The sequence below is a fragment of the Mobula birostris genome, chromosome 18 (assembly GCF_030028105.1).
Source record: "Mobula birostris isolate sMobBir1 chromosome 18, sMobBir1.hap1, whole genome shotgun sequence".
Lineage (NCBI taxonomy): Eukaryota > Metazoa > Chordata > Chondrichthyes > Myliobatiformes > Myliobatidae > Mobula > Mobula birostris.
The window spans coordinates 71716059-71740424 of NC_092387.1; the positions used below are offsets into that span (position 1 = coordinate 71716059).

The 24366-nt window shown below is 43.5% G+C and overlaps 1 protein-coding gene across 2 annotated transcripts in view; it reads right to left on the minus strand.

Annotated features, from left to right (window-relative positions):
- LOC140211881 (salivary plasminogen activator beta-like) overlaps positions 1 to 24366 on the minus strand; it is a 112629-nt gene that overhangs the window by 13507 nt on the left and 74756 nt on the right. For both annotated transcript variants that reach the window (XM_072282069.1, XM_072282068.1), the window contains 4 exons: positions 16319 to 16493; positions 8751 to 8842; positions 3086 to 3278; positions 1638 to 1774 (listed from right to left, as the gene is read on the minus strand). In XM_072282069.1, the coding sequence (XP_072138170.1) occupies positions 1638 to 1774; positions 3086 to 3278; positions 8751 to 8842; positions 16319 to 16493 (597 nt within the window). The remainder of the gene's footprint in view (positions 1 to 1637; positions 1775 to 3085; positions 3279 to 8750; positions 8843 to 16318; positions 16494 to 24366) is intronic.

Below are 24366 nucleotides of genomic sequence, written 5' to 3' on the forward strand. Positions count from 1 at the left end.
TGCCTTCTTGTCCTAGACTCCCCTACCATGGGAAATAAGTTTGCCATATCTAATCTGTTTAGGCCTTTCAACATTCAGAATGTTTCTATGAGATCCTCCCCCCATTCTCCTGAACTCCAGGGAATACAGCCCAAGAGCTGCCAGACGTTCCTCATACGGTAACCCTTTCATTCTTGGAATCATTCTTGTGAATCTTCTCTAAACCCTCTCCAATGTCAGTATATCCTTTCTAAAATGAGGAGCCCAAAACTGCACACAATACTCCCAAGTGTGGTCTCACGAGTCCCTTGCAAAGCCTCAATATCACATCCCTGCTCTTATATTCTATACCTCTAGAATGAATGTCAACATTGCATTTGCCTTCTGCATCACTGACTCAACCTGGAAGTTAACCTTAAGGGTATCTTGCAGAAGGACTCTCAAGTCCCTTTGCATCTCTGCATTTTGAATTCTCTGTCCATCTAAATAATAGTCTGTCCGTTTATTTCTTCCACCAATGTGCATGACCATACACTCTCCAACATTGTATTTCATTTGCCACTTCTTTGCCCATTCCCCAAAACTATCTAAGTCTCTCTGCAGGCTCTGTTTCCTCAACACTACCCGCTCCTCCACCTATCTTAGCCATAAATCCATTAATTCCATAGTCCAAATCATTGATAACATCTTAAAAAGCAGCATTCCCAACACCAACCCCTGTGGAACTCCACTGGTAATCGGCAGCCAGCCAAAACAGGATCCCTTTATTCCCACTCTCTGTTTTCTGCCGATCAGCCAATGCTCCATCCATGTTAGTAGTTTCCCTGTGATTCCATGGGCTGTTATCTTGCTAAGCAGCCTCATGTGCAGCACCTTGCCAAAGGCCTTCTGAAAAGACAAGCACAGCATGTCTACTGCATCTCCTTTGTCTACCCTGCTTGTAATTTCCTCAAAGAATTGCAGCTTTGTTAGGCAGGATTTTCCTTTCAGGAAACCATGCTGGCTTTGGCCCATCTTGTCATGTGCCTCCAGGTACTCCGTAATCTCATCCCTACAATTGATTCCAACAGGTTTCCAACCACTGATGTCAGACTAACAGGTCTATAGTTTCCTTTCTGTTGTCTCTCACCCTTCCTAAATAACAGAGGAACATTTGCAATTTTCCAGTCATTTGATGGCTCTGGCCTGTACTTGGTGGAGTTTAGAAGGTGGGTGGGGGGTGGGAAATTTCATAGAAACCTATTGAGTATTGAAAGAGCTTTCTAGAGTGGATGTGGAGAGGACATTTCCTATAGTGAGTGAGTCTAGTATTAGAGGGCCCAACCTCAGTAAAGGGGGATGTCCATTTAGAACATATGACAAGGAATTTCTTTAGATAAAGGAGAGTGAATCTGTGGAATTCATTGCCATAGACAGCCGTGGAGGCCAAGTCATTGGGTATATATGAAGCAGAAGTTGATATGTTCTTGATTACTAAGGATGTCAGAGGTCACCTGGAGAAGGCAGGAAATTGGAGTTGAAGGGGAAATGGATCAGCCATAATGTAACGGCAAAGCAGATTAAATGGGCTGAATGGTATATTTGTTTCTAGGTATTATGGTCTTATGAAATTTGTATTGTTTAGAGTAACTTAGTATTAACATCAAACTTCATCTTACCAATATCATTGTCATATGTATGTTCATTGAACCTTTGGTGAATAATTATCTTTTCAACAGAAAAGTTTTGTTCATTTTTAGTATGTTCACTGATCGAAGATTTTCCCAGTAGTACCCTGTAGTCTGTAGGGGAAGCACTAAACAAGAAACAAAGACAAGTTTTATTTTAGAATATGTGTACAGAAAATTTGCTAACTTTACGGCTGCAATTTGCATTTCACCTCCTTTTAATGAATGCAATCCAATTCCCAAGGTACATGTGAAACTTACTGTCATTTCAATATATCACATTACAACTATCACACTTCTAATTGTTATAGCGCAAAGCTCTGACAACATTTTCCACCAATAAACACCTCAGTTTTTATAAACATAGGTGTTTTAAAACTACAAATAAGCCAAAGTATCTTTGCATGGCCCAATAAACAAGGAATCAACATCAACCAAAGGTATTGGACAATGAAAGGTATTGCATCAAGCTATGCAATGTGATTCAGCCCACAATTTGCATCTGTTTTTGTATTCTTAGTGTAAGTGCACAGTATTCATTATTATCATGTTCTGATAGAAACTAATTGTATGAAGTAGCCAGACTGAAAACACACTAATAAGACTGATGATACATGAACCAGACTAGTTTTATTTACCATCTTAAACTCCTCTTTAGTGAAGCTATTTTGAAAAGCATGGAATTCTGTATGAAATTTTTATTTATAAAGAAGGCCATCACCACAAAAGACAGGTGTGATATACAGTAGTTCAGTGCTATTATTGAATTAAATTTAGTTTGAGAGATTGAGTTTATGGAATAGGGTTAGTTGGTCAAATATTTTTTTCAGCCAGGTTTTGGAAGAAGCATCCTGAAGAACAATGAGGAAAAGAAATTGGTATTTAAATATTTATCTAAATTTATTACAGCTGACAGAGCTATTGAATCTCAATAATTAATTGCCAATTTAAGTTGGAGGGCTTGGCTATTTGGCAGAATAAAAGCTAAATTTTATTAAAAGCCAACACTAAATTCTACTTTTTAAATAAAAATCTGGTACCAACAATACAGGCATCAGTGAAGTATCATTAGTAAGAGATTTCAGCTAAAGCAATTTAGTCAGAATTGTAAACAGAATGAAAGTTATTTTCAAGTCTGGCTAATTCTTACATGGGGACAAACTATGAAATAAAATAATTAAACAGCTCATAACAATAAATTATATGTTCATATTACTCCAGAATCAAGCAATTAAATGATTTAAACTAACTTTCAGTCTATCTTGAACTTAAAATGCTTTTGAAGAGACCGAAGAAATGTATCTGCAGGGTCTACTGATAACTGGTTCAGCTGACAGCCAGGGTTGTGTTGTCATTAACCTTGAATCATGGTTTAGCAATAGTTGACAGAGTGGAGTATGATCCCACTACTGGAATGAAAAGCTGAAAGAGGAACCTACTTGGTGATAAAGCAGTGTGCAGCTGTCAGAACCCAGCATGGATGAATCAAACTTGCTCCACATTGAAAAGTCAGATTAATGTATCTTCTTCCAGTAATATAAAGTGCTGCTTGCCAAGGATGAGATTCAATTGTGGCTCTGAGTCCTCCAACAATCTTCTTCATTTTATGCTGTCTTTTGCCACACTTTGACTCTGATAGAAGAGAATCATCCACTAGTACAATCACATTTATTGGGATGTTGAAATACACATTGCTAGATTTGTAATTTCCCAAAGAATAATTACATTGGCTACAGCCAGAAAACACTGACTTATTCAACAGATTAATGAAAAAAAGCTCTATGTATAGGGAAATTTTATCAGGACTAGAGAAGTCAGAGTAAGAAGGTGGGATGGAGGGGAGGAAGAGGTACAAGGTGGGTGATAGGTGAAACCAGAAGAGTGGGAATGTGTGGCCACTGGGAGACCCCGCTTTCTCTGGCAGATGGAGCGTAGGTGCTCGGCAAAGCGGTCTCCCAATCTACATCAGGTCTCATTGATATACAGGAGACCCATCTGGAACTCCAGATACAGTAGATAACTCCAGAGTGAAGTGTCACCTCATCTTGAAGGACCTTTTGGGGCCGTGAATGGTAGTGTAGGGGCAGGTGTAGCACTTGTTCCACTTGCAGGGATAAGTACCAGGAGGGAGATCAGTGGGGAGGGATAAATGGACAGGGGAGTCACGTAGGAAATGATCCCTGCAGGACGTCGGGGGGGGGGGGGGGAGGGGAGGGATAGATGTGCCTGGTGGGAGGATTCTGTCAGAGATGGCGGATGTTACAGAGAATTATGTGCTAGACATGGATGCTGGTGGGGTGGTAGGCAAGGACAAGAGGAACTTTATCCTTGGTGGGGTGGTGGATGGATGGGGTGGGGACAGATATGCATGAAATTGAAGAGATGCATTGATAGTGGAGGAAGGAAACCTCCTTTCTTTGAAGGATAACATTTCATCAGTTCTGGAATGAACAACCACAATCCTGAGAACAGATGCAGTGGAGAGACAGGAATTGAGAGAAGGGGATGGCATTTTCCACAAGAGACAGGGCAGGAAAAGGTATAGTCCAGTTAGCTGTGAGAATCAGTGGGTTTATAAGTGATATCAGTAGATAAAGCTGTCTCCAGAAAGAGAGATCGGGAAAGGGGAGGGAGTTGTCAGAAAGTTGTCGGGTTCTTTTTTAACATTTAAGAATAAATTGGACAGATACATGGATGGGAGGTGTATGGAGGGATATGGTCCGTGTGCAGGTCAGTGGGACTAGGCAGAAAATGGTTCAGCACAGCCAAGAAGGGCCAAAAGGCCTGTTTCTGTGCTGTAGTTTCTATGGTTTCTAAACAGACCAGGTAAATTTGAGGGCAGGGTGGAAGTAGGAGGCATAGTTGATGAGCTCAGCATGGGTGCAGGAAGCAGCATTATTGTAGTTGTCAAACTAATACGGCGGGGGATGGGAGCCAGTATGTTGGAGCTGAGGATAAGCCAGTAGGTTTACAAGTAGATGGTGACTGTAACATGAATCTAAGGAAGGACAAGCCAATGATTGGGTACAAATGCAGACAGCACAAAGAGTTAAATTTTACCACAGAGGCAAAATTCAAAAGGGTGAGGAAAGCAGGACTGAAGATACTGTGTTTAAATGTGAGTAGCATTTGGAATAAGGTGGATGAACTCATGGCGCAATTACACATTGGTTAGTATGATGTTGTGGGCATTACTGAGTCGTGGCTTAATGAAAGCCATAGTTGGGAGCTTAACATCAAAGGATATAACTGTCACAATGGCGGGCATTGACGGCGGACCCAAATGCAAGACACAGACACTGAAGTACAAGGAACAGGACTTGACTAGAGTAGGGACGTGACAGGATACAGACAAGGACAGACTTGGGCTAGGACATGGACAAGACAGGGAACCCGGACAAGGAACTATGCACAGGAGCCTGGGCTTGGGCTCCGAGCCAGAGTCTGGACAAGGACCCAGAACCTGGGTCTTCCCTTGGGCTCGGGCCCCAGAACCAGGCAAGGACATGACATGACTACAGGACAGGACGTGGCTGGGGTCTAGAGGCTTGGGGCTACAGGCTGGGTTCTTGAGTCTTGAGGCTTGAGGTTGGTGTCTTGGTCTTGAGGCTTGAGGCTGGGGTCTGGCTTGGGCTCCGAGCCAGAGACTGGACAAGGACCCAGAACCTGGGTCTTGCCTCGGGCTTGGGCCCCAGAACCAGGCAAGGACATGACATGACTACAGGACAGGACGTGGCTGGGGTCTCGAGTCTCGAGGCTCGAGACTCATATCTCAAGACTCGAGATATGATGGCAGAATATAGTATTAATGGCAAGACTCTTGGCAGTGTGGAGGATCAGAGTGATCCATAGGACACTCAAAGCTGCTGCTCAGGTTGACTCTGTGGTTAAGAAGGCATGCGGTGCATTGGCCTTCATCATCCTTGGGATTGAGTTTAAGAGCTGAGAGGTAATGTTAGAGCTATATAGGACCCTGGTCAGACCCCACTTGGAATACTGCGCTCAATTCTGGTCACATCATACAGGAAGGATGTGGAAACTATAGAAAGGGTGCAGAGGAGGTTTACAAGGACATTGCCTGGATTGGGGAGCTTGCCTTATGAGAATAGGTTGAGTGAACTCGGCCTTTTTTCCTTGGAGCAGCAGAGGATGATAGGTGACCTGACAGAGGTGTATAAGGTGATGAGAGGCATTGATCGTGTGGATAGTCAGAGGCTTTTTTCCAGGGCTGAAATGGCTAACATGAGAGGGCACAGTTTTAAGGTGCTTGGAAGTAGGTACAGAGGAGATATCAGGGGCAAGTTGTTTTTTTCATGCAGTGAGTGGCGAGTGCGTGGAATAGCCTGCCAGTAACGGTGGTGGAGGTGGATACAATAGGGTCTTTTAAGAGGCTCCTGGATAGGTACATGGAGCTTAGGAAAATAGAGGGCTGTGGGTAACCCTGGGTAATTTCTAAGTACGTACATGTTTGGCACAGCATTGTGGGCTGAAGGGCCTGTATTGTGCAGTAGGTTTTCTGTTTCTAACTCAAAGTCAGCATGATTTCTCTAAAGGGAAATCTTGACTGACAAATCTGTTAGAGTTCTTTGAGGAAGGAATAAGTAGGGTGGACAAAGGAGAGGCAGTGGATGTCACTTAGTTGGATTTTCAGGAGGCATTTGATAAGGTGTCACAGATGGAGCTGCTTAACAAGATAAAATCCTATGGCATAACAGGAAAGATACTGGCATGGATAGAGGAATGGCTGACAGACAGAAGTCAGCATGTGGGAATAAAAGGGGCCTTTTCAGGTTAGCTACCAATGACTAGTGGTGTTACTCAGGGGTTAGTATTAGGACTGCTTCTTTCATGTTGTTTGTCAATGATTTAGACAGTGGAGTTGATGGCTTTGTGGCAGTTTGTAGGTGGTATGAAGATAGGATGGAGTGGTAGATAGTGCTGAGGAAGCAATGCAATTGCAGAAGGACTTAGACAAATTGGAAGAATGGGCAAAAAAGTGGCAGATGGTAGACAGGGTGGATGTGGAGGGGATGTTTCCTCTCGTGGGGGTGTCCAGAACTAGAAGGCACAATCTCAAAATTGAAGGGCAACCCATTAGAATAGAAACAAGGAGGAATTTCTTTTTAGCCAGAAAATAGTAGCTCTGTGGAATGCTCTGGCACAGACTACAGTGGAGGCCAAGTCCATGGGTATATTTAAAGCAGACTTCGATAGTTTCCTGATTGGTCAGGGCATCAAAGGATATGGCAAGAAAGTAGCTGTATGGAGTTGAGTGGGATCTGGGATCAGCCATGATGGAATGGTGGAGCAGACTCAATGGGCTGAATGGCCTAATTCTGCTTCTGTGTCTCATGGATAATGTAATGTTGGAGAAGATGGGGAGTGATACCGGTATAGGCTTGGAACATAGACTGTTCCACGTAGCCGATAAAAAGGCAGACACAATTTGGAAGGTCAAACTTGAAGGTAGAGCACAAGATTCTTAGCAGTGTGGAGAAATAGAGGGATCTTGGGGCCTCCATCCATAGATCCCTCAAAGTTGCCACACAAGTTGATAGGGTGGTTAAGAAGATGTATGGTGTATTGCATTCATTGTGGGAGGACTAGAATATAAAAGCAAGGATGTAATGTTGAAACTTTATAAGGCATTGGTGAGGCTTCACTTGGAGAATTGAGAGCCATTTTGGGCCCCTTATCTAAGAAAGGATGTGCTGACATTGAAGTGGGTTGAAAGGTTCACAGAAATGATTCTCATATTGAAAGGCTTATCATATAAGGAGCATTTGATGGCTTTGGACCTATACTCGCTGGAACTTGGAAGAATGAGGTGAGATCTCATTGAAACCTATCAAATATTGAAATGCCTTAACAGAGTAGACGTGGAGAGGATGTTTCCTATGGTGGGGAAGTCTAAGACCGGAGGATATAGGCTCAGAATAGAAGGATGTCCATTTAGAATAGATGAAGAGGAATTTCTTTAGCCAGAGAGTGGTGAATCTGTGGAATTCTTTGCCACAGGCAGCTATGGAGGCCAACTCATCAAAAGGTCCATTTTATTGTCAAAGTATGCATGTACAATTCAGCTCTGATATTTGTCTTCTTCAGATGGACATGAAATACAGAAAGACTCTAAGATGTTGAAAGTAAGGGAATCAGCTCCCCCTCCTGCATGAAAAAGAAATAAAACTTGCAAACACCAAAATCTTCCAAGGGGAAAACAGCGACAATGGTAAGAAGCCCTCAACCCCCCCTAGAAAAAAAGTGAAAATAATAATCCCCAATCCCCCCACTTGCAAAAAGAACAGCATCAAAACCCCCAATCCTCCCTCTCACACACATAGAACTAACAGATCACCCCCCTGCTAGTCAGCCACAAGAAAGAAAACACCAAAAAGTGAAGGAGACCAATATAAAGTACTGTATATTTACGTAAACTTAAGGCAGAGGTGATAGATTCTTGATTAGTCAGGGAATGACAGGATCTGGGAAGAAGGCAGAAGATTGAGTCTGGGAGGGAAATAGATCAGCCATGATGAAATGGAGCAGACTCGATGGGCCAAATTGCCCAATTCTTCTCCTATATCTTATGGTCTAAGATGCGAAAAGAAATAAGTACCAAGAGCTGTAGGAGAGACCAAAATACAAGGAAAGGATACTTGTCTGGAAAGTCACTTTTGCAGGGGGAGCAAAGGTAAAGGTAATTACCTGCTGTGCTAATGATGAAATAAAAGGAAACAGTCAGAGAGAGCTTAGGAAGTTTAAAGGTTGTCAGAGAATGCCCATCCTTGTGATGCACAAGTGGAGGATGGGTGGTGGGAAGTTGAGTGATGCAGATCAGACAGTCAGGGTGAGGAAGTGATCGATTAGAGAGGCAAGAAGTGTAATACATGAGCAAGAACAATTCTATGAAAAAATGGTAAACAGCCTACACAAAGAGTGTATTCCATCCACATGATCAGAAATATAGATGTTATTGTCTGTACTACAGAACACAGTGCCACCTGCACATGTTAAAATAAATCATTAAGTTTTGGATCCGGCAAATGTTTGTAAGAGTTCCTTTTAAATTGTTCCTCTTAAAGCAATTTAAAAAAATTCACTTACTAATTTCTGTCCGACATTTTGGAATATCACAGAAGTCCCAGTTCTTTTTTCCTTCAATGTAACACCAAGGCTTTCTATCATTGTCTGGATTCCTTTGTAGTTGAAATATTAAACACATGAATTGGTAATCAACCAGTATAAATGAAATTTCAAATAAATAGAAAAAGGACTACTGGATATATGTATAATTAGATAATGCTAATTGTCAGAAAAATGTGAACAGCTAAATCCATCTAGTCCCATGATCCTCTCGTATCCCTTTTGCCTATCACCTGTCCAGCTCTTGGCTCTATCCCTCCCCCTCCTGTCTTCTCCTATCATTTTGGATCTCCCCCTCCCCCTCCAACTTTCAAATCTCTTACTAACTCTTCCTTCAGTTAGTCCTGACGAAGGGTCTCGGCCTGAGTCGTCGACTGTACCTCTTCCTACAGATGCTGCCTGGCCTGCTGCGTTCACCAGCAACTTTGATGTGTGTTGCTTAAATCCATCTAGTGGCAGCTTTACTCAAACATTGCTGCGACATTCATTTCTGTGATGGCTCAGGTTTCCAGCTTTACTCTCACTATCAGTAGATGCAGAAAGTAGTTGGGAAAAGTAGTTCCCAATTAATAATCCCCCTGGTGTGTTTCCAAGCCATTTTAATATCTTATTTAGATGTTCATCCTTAATTATTCTTCCCACATGCTGTCCAATTTACCCCTCCCCCCAAATAATTTGCAGGTTTATATGCTGCAAAGCAAAGTTATGAGATCAAGGACAGGCTAGCCAGTCGATCATGTTTGCATATAGCGTGGGAAATGCAACCCTCACCCAGTGGCTGCAGAGCTATAGAGCTACTCACCAAGTGGACAATGGACACCACACCTCTTTCTACAGGTTTCTTACCCATCTCCACCTGGGCTTTCTGCTGTGATTGACCAGCCTAGACTGGCTTTGTGAGTAACATTTTCCCAGTAAAGAAGAATATTAAATTTCCTGAGATCTTATTTGACTTAATCATTGTATCAGAATTTTGGCCTCTTTCTGTGTCTTGTATTTTATAGAGCATGGAAACAAATAAAACAGGCCAACCATCAAGCAACAAGCTACAAATCAGCCTTCACATGTGCCCATCAACTCTCTGACTGTACAACCCCCCTACACCCTTGTGTCAGTTTACATTCCCCAATTAACCTACCAATACAAGACCATAAGACATAGGAACAGAATTAGGTTATTCAGCCCATTGAGTCTGCTCCACTGTGGCTGATTTATTAGCCTTCTCAACTCCATTCTTCTGCCTTCTTCCCATAATCTTTGATACCCTGACTAATCAAGAACTTATCAACGTCCACTTTAAATATACTCAGTGACTTGGCGATGGTAATGAATTCCACATATTCACCAGCCTCTGGCTAAAGAAATTCCTCCTCATCACTTGATTTGGATTGTGGGAGGAAACTGGAGAACACTGAAGGACTCCCACATGGTCACAAGGAGCATGTGTAGACTCCATGGACAGCAACAGAGATCAGGATTGAACCCAGGGCAGTTAACTGCAAGGCAGCAGCTCTACAATCAGTATCAGTGTTCTTGCATTGACAGGATGCATCTTGCATATCACAGAGACCATCCTGAACAGTCTGTAGATCAGTTTCTCAAGGATCCTATTGGTGTCAAATACCTCCAAAGTCTTTGAGACAATGAAGACAGAAACTGCCGTTGCTTGGCGCTTGTAACTCTGCTTTTGCAGGAGAAATGATTTTAGAGATGAGTGTAGCATCTGCAAGGAGCTGGCTAACCTCCCTTTTGCATTGTATTCAGAGTCTGAAAAACCTGCCATCCAGTCAAAATTTAATATATATTTCCTGAGATACAGTGTGGAATAGGCCCTTCAAGCCATGCAATTCCCCAGTTTAATCCTACCTGAATTACAGGACAATTCACAATGGCCAATTAACCTAGATCTTTGGACTGTGGGAGGAAACCTGAGCATCCAGAGAAAACTCACCTAATCATCAGGAGGACACACACAATCTTTACAGGCAGTGGTGGGAACTGAAGCCTGGTTGGTCACTGGTACTGTCAGGCATTGTGCTAGTCACTATATAACTGTGCTGCCCCGTGTATGTGTAAATTTATCAATTTCAAATGTGTATTTGAGGACAACAGTGAAAATGTAGAAGTTGATTGTAGGTAAGACACTGCCCTGCTGCATAATCAGCTTAAGTGCTGAACTCGTCGAACACAGTACTGGACAGAAGCAGAGCCTTCAGCACAGGATGTCTGTGCTGATCATGATGCAAAATTAAACCAAATCTCTTCTTCTTCCTCCACATATTTTAGCTTTGTTTGTCATACTTATATCGAAACAGTCCGAGGATTGTGCTGGGCATACACGAAAATACAGTATATGTCACCGCACTTCTAGCACCAACAGAGCCTCTTCACAACCCACCAACCCTACGAGACAAGAGTCCTTGACGAGGATGAATCGGGCCAAACGGCTGGGACATCTGAAGCAAGGATCGAGACCCGGTATTACACCGGACCTGAGCTCAAAATAAACAGTAGCGATATCACGAGTAACTTCACAATTGAGCACCAAACTGATCTCTGGTGTTCTTTCAATTCTTGGTGCTCGAAGCATGATTACCATTTAGCGCGACCGTCCTGAACCCGTAAAGGGGCCGCGTTAGCCATCTGGACTTTGGGGAGTTTGAGCATCAAATCCTGGAAGCTGGCGTGGTTGGGGTCATCTCGTAACGAGACCCTTCCCCTATGGCCAATTCCTGACGGCCCTGACTGCTGGGAGAAGCGATGATGGTAATCGTGGATGAGAGCTGACAATATCTCTGCTGAGTTACTGAAGAACAGAGGGTACGTGTGTATGCGCACCCTCTACCAGTACATCACCAAGGCCTGGACTGATGAGAACATCCCACAGCAATGGAGAAACGCAAACATCATTGTCATTTCTGTGGCAATAGTAGGGGCATATCACTCCTTTCTGTTGCTGGAAAGGTCCTGGCTAAGGTCATGCCTCAGAGACTCATCAACAACACCACCGAGTCAATGCTACCTAAATAGCAGTGTGGATTTAGGAAGAACAGGAGCACGATCGACATAATCTTCACAGTCCAGTAGCTTCAGGAAAAGTGCCGGGAGCAATATCAGGACCTGTTTATGGCCTTTGTAGACCTCTCCAAAGCATTCGACACAGTGCAAAGAGAGTTCTTATGGGATGTCCTCCTCAGGTTTGGCTGTCCCAATAAATTTGTTAACATCCTCCGCCAGTTCCACAATGGGATGACTGCTCAGATGACCATAGGAGGACAAGAGTCTGAGCCTTTCCTTGTACGCGCAGGGGTATGTGCTAGCGCCAGTGCTCTTTAACATCATCCTCTTGTATGTTACCAAGCTTCTCGACAACGAGATCGAAGACAGCAGCGGTGTGGCAGTGGACGTCAGATTAGATGGCAACCACCAAACTACATAGAGAGTGGGTCCTGGAGCTGCAGTATGCAGACAACTGTGCTCTTGTGGCCCAGTCCGGAGGATCTTCAGACTGTCCTTGCTGTGGCGGTGAGAGTGTACAGCAGGATGGGGCTGACTGTCAATACCACCAAGACAGAAGTAGATTGCCAATGGAGTACCAGTGTCCCACCCACTCTACCTGCCTTCACTGTTGGTGATGAAAAGCTGTCAGTAGTGCCATCTTTCAAATATCTGGGGAGCATTCTCTCTGAGGATAGCGGCATTGACAACAACATCCAGAGCCGCATTAAACAGGCATCAGCTGCCTTTGGGAGACTTCCACATTGAATACACTGACAGGGCATTATGACTACTTGGTTATGCCCTTCGGCCTTGCGAACACTCCAGCCATGTGCCAAGCCTTCATAAATGACATGCTCTGGGATACTCTCCATAAGTATGCCTTTGTCTATTTGGATGATATCCTAATCCTCTCGAAACCCATGGAGGAGCACGTCGCTCGCTTCAGGGACATTTTAAAGAGGCTTCTAGACCATGGACTTTGTCAAGTTGGAGAAGTCAGTGTTTCACGTGACACCTGTTTCATTTCATTTTTGGGATTCATCATCTCCAATGGCAATCTCAAGGTGGACCCTACCAAGACGCAGGCAGTCAGAGACTAGCCACCACCATCCAGTATCAAACAAGTCCAGTGACTCCCGAAGTTTGTTAACTTCTACCGGAAGTTCTTCAGGAACTTCAGCTCAGTGGCTGCTCTGCTGGCAGCGCTAGAGAAATCCACAGGCCCTTTTGTCTGGACAATTGAAGCGGAGGCTGCTTTTGCAGATTTTAAGCAATGGTTCACAACAGCTCCCATCTTTCTTTCTCCTAACCCAGACCTTCCCTTCATCGTGGAAGTGAACGCCTCAGACTGCGCAGTGGGTGCCGTCTTGTCCCAACGACCACCTTCGGACAGTAAAAAGCACCCGTGCGCATTCATCTCTAGGCAGCTATCCCTGGTAGACCAAAATTATGACGTTGGGAATCGGGAGCTTCTTGCGGTTTAGCTAGCCTTGGAGGAATGGTGTCACTGGCTAGAGGGGGCCAATAACCCTTTTATCGTTTGGATTGACCACGTGAACCTGGTTTGTATTCAGGAGGCCAAGTGGCTGAATTCTAGGCAGGCCAAGAGGGCTTTAATCTTTAATCGCTTTGAATTCATCCTGACTTATCGACCAGGGTCGAAGAACCAGAAGCCAGATGCCCTGTCCCATCAGTTTGATGAACCAGAACGAGGGAAGCAGACATTATTTTGCTTCAGGCCAGGGTGGTAGCGTCAATTCGTTGCTGCATTGATACTCTTGTTCACAAGGCCCAAGCACAAAGGGAGGTTCTGAGGAACATCCCCGAATTGGCCGTCCGTCCCAAGTTCCGTCAGGTCCCAGCTACTCCAATGGGGACATTCATCGAGAATGAAAGTCCGTAGAAACAGGGTGGATACATCCTCTGTAGAGTGTGGTGAGGATGGGGGGTGGGAGATGGACTTGAGTAGGAGACGGGCTGGTTGTAGTCCGAGGTTGGAGAGTGGAACTACAAAGCGTAGTGACTGGGCTTGGAACGGCTCTTGTTGACCTCCTAACGTGGTCCCACTCTCGCTCTGCCAGATGATTATTGAGATGGATGGACTGGTCGATCAGAACTTCTAAGTTCTCTGCTGCCTCTCCCAAGGCGAGGGTATCCTTCAGTTCATTTCGGAGTCTGTGGTGGTAAAGGGTGGTAAAGTGTGGCCATGGCCTTCCCATTCCAACAACTCTCCAGGGCCAAGATCCGAAATTCAATCGCGTAGTTGGTCTCTGACCATCCCTCCCCCCCCCGTTCTCTTCCACCTTCATCAGTTGGTTCTAGGGACGCTGGCTCCGGTGGGGTGATGAAACACCTTCCTCATGAGTTCCTCCCAATCCGAGCAAATCGCTGACCTACCTTCCCAGTGTGCAGTGGCGCAGGCCAGGGCTCTTCCAGTCAGAAGAGAAATAATGAAGGCCACCTTTCCACACTCTAAAGGGAACCAGAAAGGCTGGAGTTCAAATACTAATCACTGGATGAGGGAGCCGTGGGAAGAACCCCGGCCACCATCAAAACTCTCCGGAGTTGGATGATGGACAGGCTCCTCCGAGCAACTTTGGCTTCCTCCTTGCAATAGGTGGTACACAGTGCTCTCTGTGTGTTTAAAAAAAAACAGGAACTGCTCATCTCCTTTCAACTTTTCTCCTTCACTTTAAATGTGAGACCTCCAGTATCTAACATTCCCACCCTGGAAAAAGACTGTTCACCTGAAATATAACTTTATAATCTTCTGTCAGATCGCCCATCAGCCTCTGATACTCCAGAGAAAACAACCAAATTTTGTCCAGCTTCTCATATTATCTAATCCAGGCAGCACCTTGGTAAAACTTCACTATATCATTTCCTAGGTCACCATATTCTTCTTGTAATTGAGTGACCAGAAATGCACACAATAATACATCAGAAGGTTTCCCGATTCTTCTACTCAAAGCCCCAACCAACTAAGGCAAGTATGCCAAACACCTTCTTTACCATCTAACATAAGCATATAGCCACTTTCAGGGTGCTGTGGACTAGGACCCCATACTTGACAAGTGGCATAATGCTGGAGGAAATTAGCAGGTCAGACAGCATTTAAAGAACATCTGACTGCTCAAGGATGTGTGCCTTCATTCTTTGAAGAACAGAAATGAGAATTTTGAATAGAAACTTGTCAATGCTTTTCCTGCTAATCATACTGAAGATGTTTTCATTTGGGCATAAAGATATACATTTGTTCGAATGGCTGCAAAAAAAAGATAACGTTGATGAAGGTAGAGCATTGGATGTAGTGTATATGGATTTCAGTATGGCATTTGATGACGTTCCCAATGCAAGGCTCATTCATAAAGTAATGAGGCATGGGATCCAAGGAGACCTTGCTTTGTGGACCTAGAATTGGCTTGCCCACAGAAGGCAAAGGGTGGTTGTGGATGGTTCATATTCTGCATGGAGGTGGGTAACCAGTAGTCTTCCGCAGGGATCTGTTCTGGGACCCTTCCTCTTTGTGACTTTTATAAATGACCTGGAGGAGGAAGTTGAAGGGTGGGTTAGTAAGTTTGCTGATGACACAAATGTTGGGGGTGTTGTGGATAGTCTGGAGGGCTGTCAGAGGTTACTGTAGGACATCAATAGGATGGCGAACTGGGCTGAGAAGTGACAGATGGAGTTCAACCCAGATAAGTGTGGTGGTTCATTTCAGTAGGTCAAATTTGAAGACAGAATATAATATTAATGGTATGACTCCTGGCAGTGTGGAGGAACAACCAGATCTTGGGGTCCATGTCCATAGGACACTCAAAGCTGCTGCATAGGTTGACAGTGTTGTTAAGAAGGTGTATGGTGTGTTGGCCTTCATCAACCATAGGATTGAGTTCAAGAGCCGTGACGTAATGTTACTGCTTTATAAGACCTTGGTCAGACCCCACTTGGAGTACTGTGTTCAGTTCTGGTCACCTCACTACAGGAAGGATAGTGCAGAGGAGATTTACAGGGATGTTGCCTGGATTGGACAGCATGCCTTATGAGAATAGGTTGACTGTACTTGTCCTTTTCTCTTTGGAGCAACAGAGCATGAGAGGTGACCTGATAGAGGTGTATAAGATGATGAGGGGCATTGATCGTGTGGATAGCCAGAGGCTTTTTCCCAGGGTTGAAATGGCTAACATGAGTGGGCATAGTTTTAAGGTGCTTGGAAGTAGGTACAAGGGGGAATGTTGGAGGTAAGATTTTCAGAAAGAGAATGGTGGATGCATGGAATGCACTGCCAGCGCAGGCAGTAGAGGCGGATACTATAGGGTCTTTTAAGAGCCTCATAAAGAGGTACATAGATCTTAGAAAAATAGGGGCAATTTCTAGAGTAGGTTATGTGGTCTGCACAACATTGTGGGCCAAAGAGTCTGTAATGTGCTGTAGATTTTCTATGTTTCTATAATTTTCCTCTCCACATTTGATTTTGTTGCCATCGATCAAAAATATAATAGAAAGCATTTGGGAAGACAAAAATATACCTGCAAAAATTGTGACTCCCAAGACCCAAATTCAATGCATCTGATCTTCTTGCATTATAGTTTCTTTCACGGACTGCAGCTGAATCCCATCTCAAGCACTGAGAGCCAGATTTTGTGTAGTTCCTTGTGCCCCTGTAATTTCTTCCCCTGTCAGTAATGCACTGGGATTTAATATCTAAAAAACAAAAATATCATTGTAATTGCACTTGAAATTTCCTTTTTCTGTTTCAATCCATGGATGAAAAATATTTTTAAGAATCCTTTTGCTAATTGGGGCACACTGTTATTTAGAGTAGTTTCAATTAATGTTGGAAAAACTGACAAAATCTATCAGCAGTTTTGCATTTACTTAATGGAGGTGAAATGATTAATGTGGTAACTCAATCTTTTTCCTCTAAGGGAATTTCACACCATTCCATTAAGTAATTATATTCCATCTCAAAAGAGAATTAAATATTTGCTTAAAAAGGAAACCCTTACACTTCTGAGGAATAGAGCAGAGATAAACTGAATAGCTTTTTCTGGAGTAAAACACAATGACCATAAAAAATCAATTGGGCACTTTTTGCAAGATAATAGATAATCTTTCAAACCCCAAGATTTTTGTTAAGAGAAAAGAAAAGCAATTGGAATTAATTTACATAGTTCCCTCTGCTAGCTCTCTCTGTTGCAAAAGCTACAGGAAAATCATTCTGTCCTTAGGCTCTCACCTATGTTGTTTTACAAAGATGGGTGGAGGGACATGTGGTGTTGAGGAAGAGGGGGATTGCAGAAGTACTTGGACTGATTAGGACAATGGACAAAGAAGTGGCAGATGTAGGGAAATGCATGGCCATGCACTTTGGTAGAAGAATAAAAGCATAGACTATCTTCCACACAGGGAGCAAATCCAGAACTCAGAGGTGCAAAGAAACTTAGGAATCCTAGTGCAGGATTCTCCAACAGTTAAGTTGCAGGTTGAGTCAGTAGTAAGGAAGGCAAATGCAATGTTAGCATTCCTTTCCAGTAGACTAGAATATAAATATCATGCCAAAACTTTAAAAGGCACTGGTCAAACCGCATCTGAAGTGTTGTGAGAAGTTTTGGGCTCAAGATCTAAGAAAAGATGTGAGGGAATTGGAAAGGATCCGGAGGAGGTTTACGAGAATGATCCCAGCAATGAAAAGGTTAATGTATAAAGAGCATTTGATGGCTCTGGGCCTGTACTTACTTGAATTTAGAAGAATGAGGGGGTGTTCTCATTGAAAACTACTGAATATTGAAAGGCCTACGTGAAGCCGACGTGGAGAGGATACTTCCTATAATGGGAGAGTCTTGGTCCAGAGGGCACAGCCTCAGAATAGTAGGACAGCCCCCTCAGAACAGAGATGAAGAGGAATCTCTTTAGCCAGGGTTGGTCAATCTATGGAATTCTTTCCTACAGATCGCTGTGGAGGCCAAGTTATTGTGTATATTTAAAGCAGAGATTGATAGGTTTGTGATTACCAAGTGTGCGAAAGCTAATGAGAAGAAGGCAGAAGAATATGGCTAAGAGAGAGAGAGAAAAAATAAATCAACAATTATCAAATGGCAGAGCAGGTTCAATGGGCCAAATGGCTAAATCATGTTCCTATGTCTTACGATGTGAGGAATTTGCATTCAGTGTTTCATTTCACACTTCTATGAAACGCCTGACTTCTGTACTGTGCATTCCCATAGTAGAGCAATTGAGATCACCAAGTTAGTGAGTGATAGATGGCTACTATTAGGTCGCTCTCTCTGTTTTCCATGGCTTGTTCACTGACTTATCAACACCATATGTCCCATTTGTAATTTGCATTTCCATTGAATGTTTTGTAACTTATAGCATAAAAATAATAAAACATTTGGAGGTTTGCTTGAAATTTTATATGATTTGGTTTTAACCTATGAAATAATCTGATATAAGACCATGAGATATACAGTAGGAGCAGAATTAGGCTATTTGGCCCATCAGGTCTACTCTGCCATTTCATCATGGCTGATCCATTTTCCCTCTCAGCCCCAACCATCTGTCTCCACCCTGTATTACTTCATGCCCTGGCCAATCAAAAATATATTAACTACTGCCTTAAATAAATGTATTGGCGCGTGGCCAACTGGTTAAGGCATTCGTCTAGTGATCTGAAGGTCGCTAGTTCGAGCCTTGGCTGAGGCGTGTTGTGTCCTTGAGCAAGGCAACTGCCGGTGTTCCATACAACCTTGCCCAGGCCTGCACCCTGGAAACCTTCCAAGGCGCAAATCCACGTTCTCATGAGACTAACAGATGCCTAAAAAAAAATAAATGTAAAGACTTGGCTGCTACAGCCGCCTGTGGCAAACAATTCCACAGATTCACCAGTCTCTGGCTAAAGAAATTCCTCCTCCTCTCCGTTCTAAAAGGACACCCCTCTATCCTGGTTAAGAATGTATTGGCCTTCATCAATCGTGGAACTGAGTTTAAGAGCCGAGAGGTAATGTTGCAGCTATATAGGACCCTGGTCAGACCCCACTTGGAGCCCTGGTTAGAACCCGCTTGGAGTACTGTGCTCAATTCTGGTTGCCTCACTACAGGAAGGACATGGAAACCATAGAAAGGTTGCAGAGGAGATTTACAAGGATGTTGCCTGGATTGGGGAGCATGCCTTATGAGAATAGGTTGTGTGAACTCGGCCTTTTCTCCTTGGAGCGATGGAAGATGACAGGTGTCCTGATAGAGGTGTACAAGATAATGAGAGGCATTGATCGTGTGGATAGTCAGAGGCTTTTCCCCAGGGCTGAAATGGCTAGCATGAGGGAGCACAGTTTTAAGGTGCCTGGAAGCAGGTACAGAGGAGATGTCAGGGGTAAGTTTTTTACGCAGAGAGTGGTGAGTGTGTGGAATGGACTGCCGGCGGCGGTGGTGGAGGCAGAAACGATACGGTCTTTTCAGAGATTCCTGGATGGCTACATGGAGCTTAGAAAAATAGAGGGCGGTGGGTAAAGCCTAGGTAGTTCTCAGGTAGGGACATGTTCGGCACAGCTTTGTGGGCTGAAGGTTCTGTATTGTGCTGTATGGTTTCTATGTTTCTGTATCCTGAGGTGATGTCTGTCCATAAGACCATAAGCTATAGGAGCAGAATTTGGCCATTTGGCCCATCAAGTCTTTTCTGCCATATCAACATGGCTGACCCAATTTTCCTTTCAACCCCAAACTCCTGCCTTCTCCCTTCCTGTTTACCTTGTATACCTCGGACTTTAGATATAACACCGAGTCATGTCATCTGCAGAAACTCTCTGATGGCTCAGCAATAGTTGGGAATATAAAGGGACGACAGGAGAATGAATATAGGGTGCTGGTGGAGGACTTTATCATATGGTGCAGGATGAATCATCTGCAGCTCAACAATAGTGTTGTTAAGAAAGCTTATGTGGTGTTGGCTTTCATAAGTCGAGGGATAGAGTTTAAGAGTCGTGATGTAATGATGCAGCTCTATAAAACTCTGGTTAGGCCACACTTGGAGTACTGTGTCCAGTTCTGGTCACCTTACTATAGGAAGGATGTGGAAGCATTGGAAAGGGTACAGAGGAGATTTACCAGGATGCTGCTTGGTTTAGAAAGTACGCATTATGATCAGAGATTAAGGGAGCTAGGGCTTTACTCTTTGGAGAGAAGGAGGATGAGAGGAGACATGATAGAGGTATACAAGATATTAAGAGGAATAGATAGAGTGGGTAGCCAGCGTCTCTTCCCCGTGGCACCACTGCTCAATACAAGAGAACATGGCTTTAAGGTAAGGGGTGGGAAGTTCAAGGGGGATATTAGAGGAACGTTTTTTACTCAGAGAGTGGTTGGTGCGTGGAATGCTCTGCCTGAGTCAGTGGTGGAGGCAGATACACTAGTGAAGTTTAAGAGACTACTAGACAGGTATATGGAGGAATTTAAGGTGGGGGGCTTATATGGGAGGCAGGGTTTGAGGGTCGGCACAACATTGTGGGCCGAAGGGCCTGTACTGTGCTGTACTATTCTATGTTCTATTAATGAGATAAAGGAGATGGTAATGGAATTTAGGAAGACTAAGCCTGCATTGCTCCCTGTTACTATTGATGGTGGGGACGTGGATGTGGTGAGGATCTACAAGTACTGGGAGTGCACCTGGATGACAGGTTTCAGTGGAGCACCAGCATAGAGGCTGTGCACAAGAAGGGCCAGAGACACCTCTACTTCCTGAGGAGACTGAGGTCCTTTGGAGTATGCAGACCTCTCCTTCACATGTTCTACCACTCTGTGGTTACCAGTATAATCTTCTACGTGGTGGTGTGCTGGGGCAATGGCAACAACAGGCTCAATACACTGATTAGAAAGGCAAACTCTGTTATGGGAGTCAAACTGGACACACTGGAGGCTGTAGTAGAACAAGGGACCCTACGGAAAATCGTGGTGATTCTGTACAGTGTTTCTCACCCTCTGCATGCCACCATGGCCGAACAGAGCACTTTTAGTAATAGACTAAGATAATTGCGCTGCTACAAAGAGCACTATATAAGGTAATTCTTACTTCATCCATTAGGCTCTATTATGAGTCAACCTATAGATAGGGAAATGATGACTGTAAAACTGTGGTAACTTATGTTTATTCGTTTTACTTCTCTTCTAGTATTTATACCTGTGCACTTGTAATGTTACTGTGACACTGTAATTTCCTTTGGGATCAATAAAGTTTATACCTATCTGTCTATCCCTTCATGTTCTGACCAATCAAGAACATATCAACTTCTGCCTTAAATATACATAAAGACTTAGCCTCCATAACGGCCTATGGCAAAGATTCACAGATTCACGACTTTCTGGCTAAAGAAATTTCACCTAATCTCTGTTCTAAAATGATGACTCTCTAATCTAAGGCTCTGTCCTTTTGTTTTAGATTCTCCTTTCATAGGAAACATCCTCTCGATATCTACTCTATCAAGGCCTTTTACCATTCAGTAGTTTCATTGAGGTCACCCCTATTCTTCTGAATTCTAGTGAATTCAAGCCCAGAGCATCAAACTCTCTTCATATGACAAGGCATTCAATCCTGGAAACATTTTTGTGAACCTCCTTTGAATCCTCTCCAGTTTCAGTATATGTTATGGTCTTATCTTTTCAAAGATAAGGGGCCCAAAGCTGCTCACAATACTCCCAAAGTGAGGCCTCATCAGTGCTTTATAAAGTTTCAATATTACATCCTTGCTTTGATATTCTAGACTTCCTGAAATGAATGCTAACATTGCATTTGCCTTCCTCACCACAGACTCAAGCTGCAAATTAACCTTTAGTGCATCCTGCACAAGGATTTCCTAGTTCCTTTATGCCTCAATTTTTTGCATTTTCTCTCCATTTAGAAAATAGTCAACCCTTCCATTTCTTATACCAAAGTGCATGACCATACACTTCCTGACACTGTATTCCATCTGCCATTTCTTTGCCCGTTTTCCTAATCTGTCAAAGTCCTTCTGTAGATTCTCTACTTCTGCAAAACTACCTGCCCCTCCACCTATCTTCATCTTGTCTGTAAACTTTGCAACAAAGCCACCAATTCCATCATCCAAATCCTTGATGTACAATATGAAAAGAATTGGTCTCAACACAGAACCCTGTGGAACACCACTAATCACCAACAGCCAACCAGAAAAGGCTCCCGTTATTCCCACTCTGCCTCCTGCCAATCAGCCACTGCTTTATCCATGCTAGAATCTTTCCAATAATACCATGGGTTTGTAGCTTGTTAAGCAGTCTCATGTGTGGCACCTTGTCAAAGGCATTCTGAAAATCCAAGTACTACAACATCAACTGATTCTCCTTTGTCTATCCTGCTTGTTATTTCTTCAAAGAATTCCAACAGATTTGTCAGTCAAGATTTTCCCTTGAGGAAACCATGCTGGCTATGGCCTATTTTATTATATGTCTTCAAACACTCTGAGACCCCATCCTTAATAATCAACTCCATCATCTTCCCAACCACTGAGTTCAGACTATCTAGCCTATAGTTTCCTTTCTTCTGCCTCTCTCCCTTCTTGAAGAGTGGAGTGACATTTGCAATTTTCCAGTCTTGTGGGACCATTTCAGAATCTAGTGATTCTCGAAAGATTATTAGTAATGCCTCTACAATCTCTTCAACCACCTCTTTCAGAACCTTGTGGAATACCATCTGGTCCAGGTGATATTTCTACCTTTCAATTTCCCAAGAATCTTCTCCCTAGTAATGGTAACCTTACACACTTCTGACCCCTGACATTCCTGACCTTCCAACATACTGCTAGTGTCTTCTACAGTGGAGACTGATGCAAAATGCTTATTCAGTTTGTCTGCCATTTCCTTGCCCGCTCCCCCCCCACATTACTACCTCTCCAGCATCATTTTCCATCAGTCCAATATCAACTCTTGACTCTCTTTTACACTTAATGTATCTGAAGAAACTTTTGGTATCCTTTTGAACATGATTGGCTAGCTGACTTTCATATTTCATCTTTTCCTTATTAATGGCTTTTTAAGTTGCCTCCTGCTGTTTTTTAAAAGCTTCCCAATCCTCTAAATTTTAGACCATAAGCCCATAAGATATAGGAGGAGAAGTAGGCCATTCGGCCCGTTGAGTCTGCTCCGCCATTCAATCATGGGCTGATCCAATTCTTCCAATCATCCCCACTCCCCTGCCTTCACCCCATACCGTTTGATGCCCTGGCTAATCAAGAACCTATCTATATCCACAGCCACTCATGGTAACAAATTCCACAGATTTCCCACCTCTGACTAAAGTAATTTCTCTGCATCGCTGTTTTAAAATGGACGTCCTTCAATCCTGAAGTCATGCCCTTTTGTCCTAGAATCCCCTACCATGGGAAGTAACTTTGCCACATCTAATCTGTTCAGGCCTTTTTAACATTTGGAATGTTTCTACGAGATCCCCCCTCATTCTCCTGAACTCCAGGGAATACAGCCCAATCGTTCCTCATACGTTAACCCTTTCATTCCTGGAATCATTCTTGTGAATCTTCTCCGAACCCCCTCCAATGTCAATATATCCTTTCTAAAATTAGGAGCCCAAAGCTGCACACCATACTCCAAGTGTGGTCTCACAAGTGCCTTATGGAGCCTCAACATCACATCCTGCTCTTATATTCTATATCTCTAGAAATGAATGCCAACATTGCATTCGCCTTCTTCACAACCGACTCAACCTGGAGGTTAACTTTTAGGGTATCTTGCACAAGGACTCCCAAGTCCCTTTGCATCGCTGTATTTTGAATTTTCTCCCCATCTAAATAATAGTTTGCCCATTTATTTTTTTCCACCAAATTGCATAACCATACACTTTCCAACATTGTATTTCATTTGTCACTTCTTTGCCCATTCTGCTAAAGTATCTAAGTCTCTCTGCAGGCTCTCTGTTTCCTCAACTCTACCCGCTCCTCCATCTATCTTCATATCATTGGCAAATTTAGCCACAAATCCATTAATACCATTGTCCAAATCATTGACATACATCGTAAAAAGCTGCGGTCCCAACACCGACCCCTGTGCAACTCTACTGGTAACCAGCAGCCAGCCAGGATCCCTTTATTCCCACTCTCTGTTTTCTGCCGACCAGCCAATGCTCCACCCATACTCGCAACTTCCCTGTAATTCCATGGGTTCTTATCTTGCTAAGCAGCCTCATGTATGACACCTTGTCAAAGGCCTTCCGAAAATCCAAGTACACCATGTCTACTGCATCTCCTTTGTCTACCCTACTTGTAATTTCCTCAAAAAATTGCAGTGGGTTAGTCAGGCAGGATTTTCCTTTTAGGAAACCATGCTGGTTTTGGCCTATCTTGTCACGTGCCTCCAGGTACTCTGTAAACTCATCCCTACAATCGATTCCAACAACTTTCCAACCACTGATGTCAGGCTAACAGGTCTATAGTTTCCTTTCTGCTGCCTCCCACCCTTCTTAAATAGCGGAGTAACATTTGCAAATTTCCAGTCATCTGGTATTTTGCTCTATTATATGCCCTCTCTTTGGCTTTTATGTTGGCTTTGACTTCCTTTGATA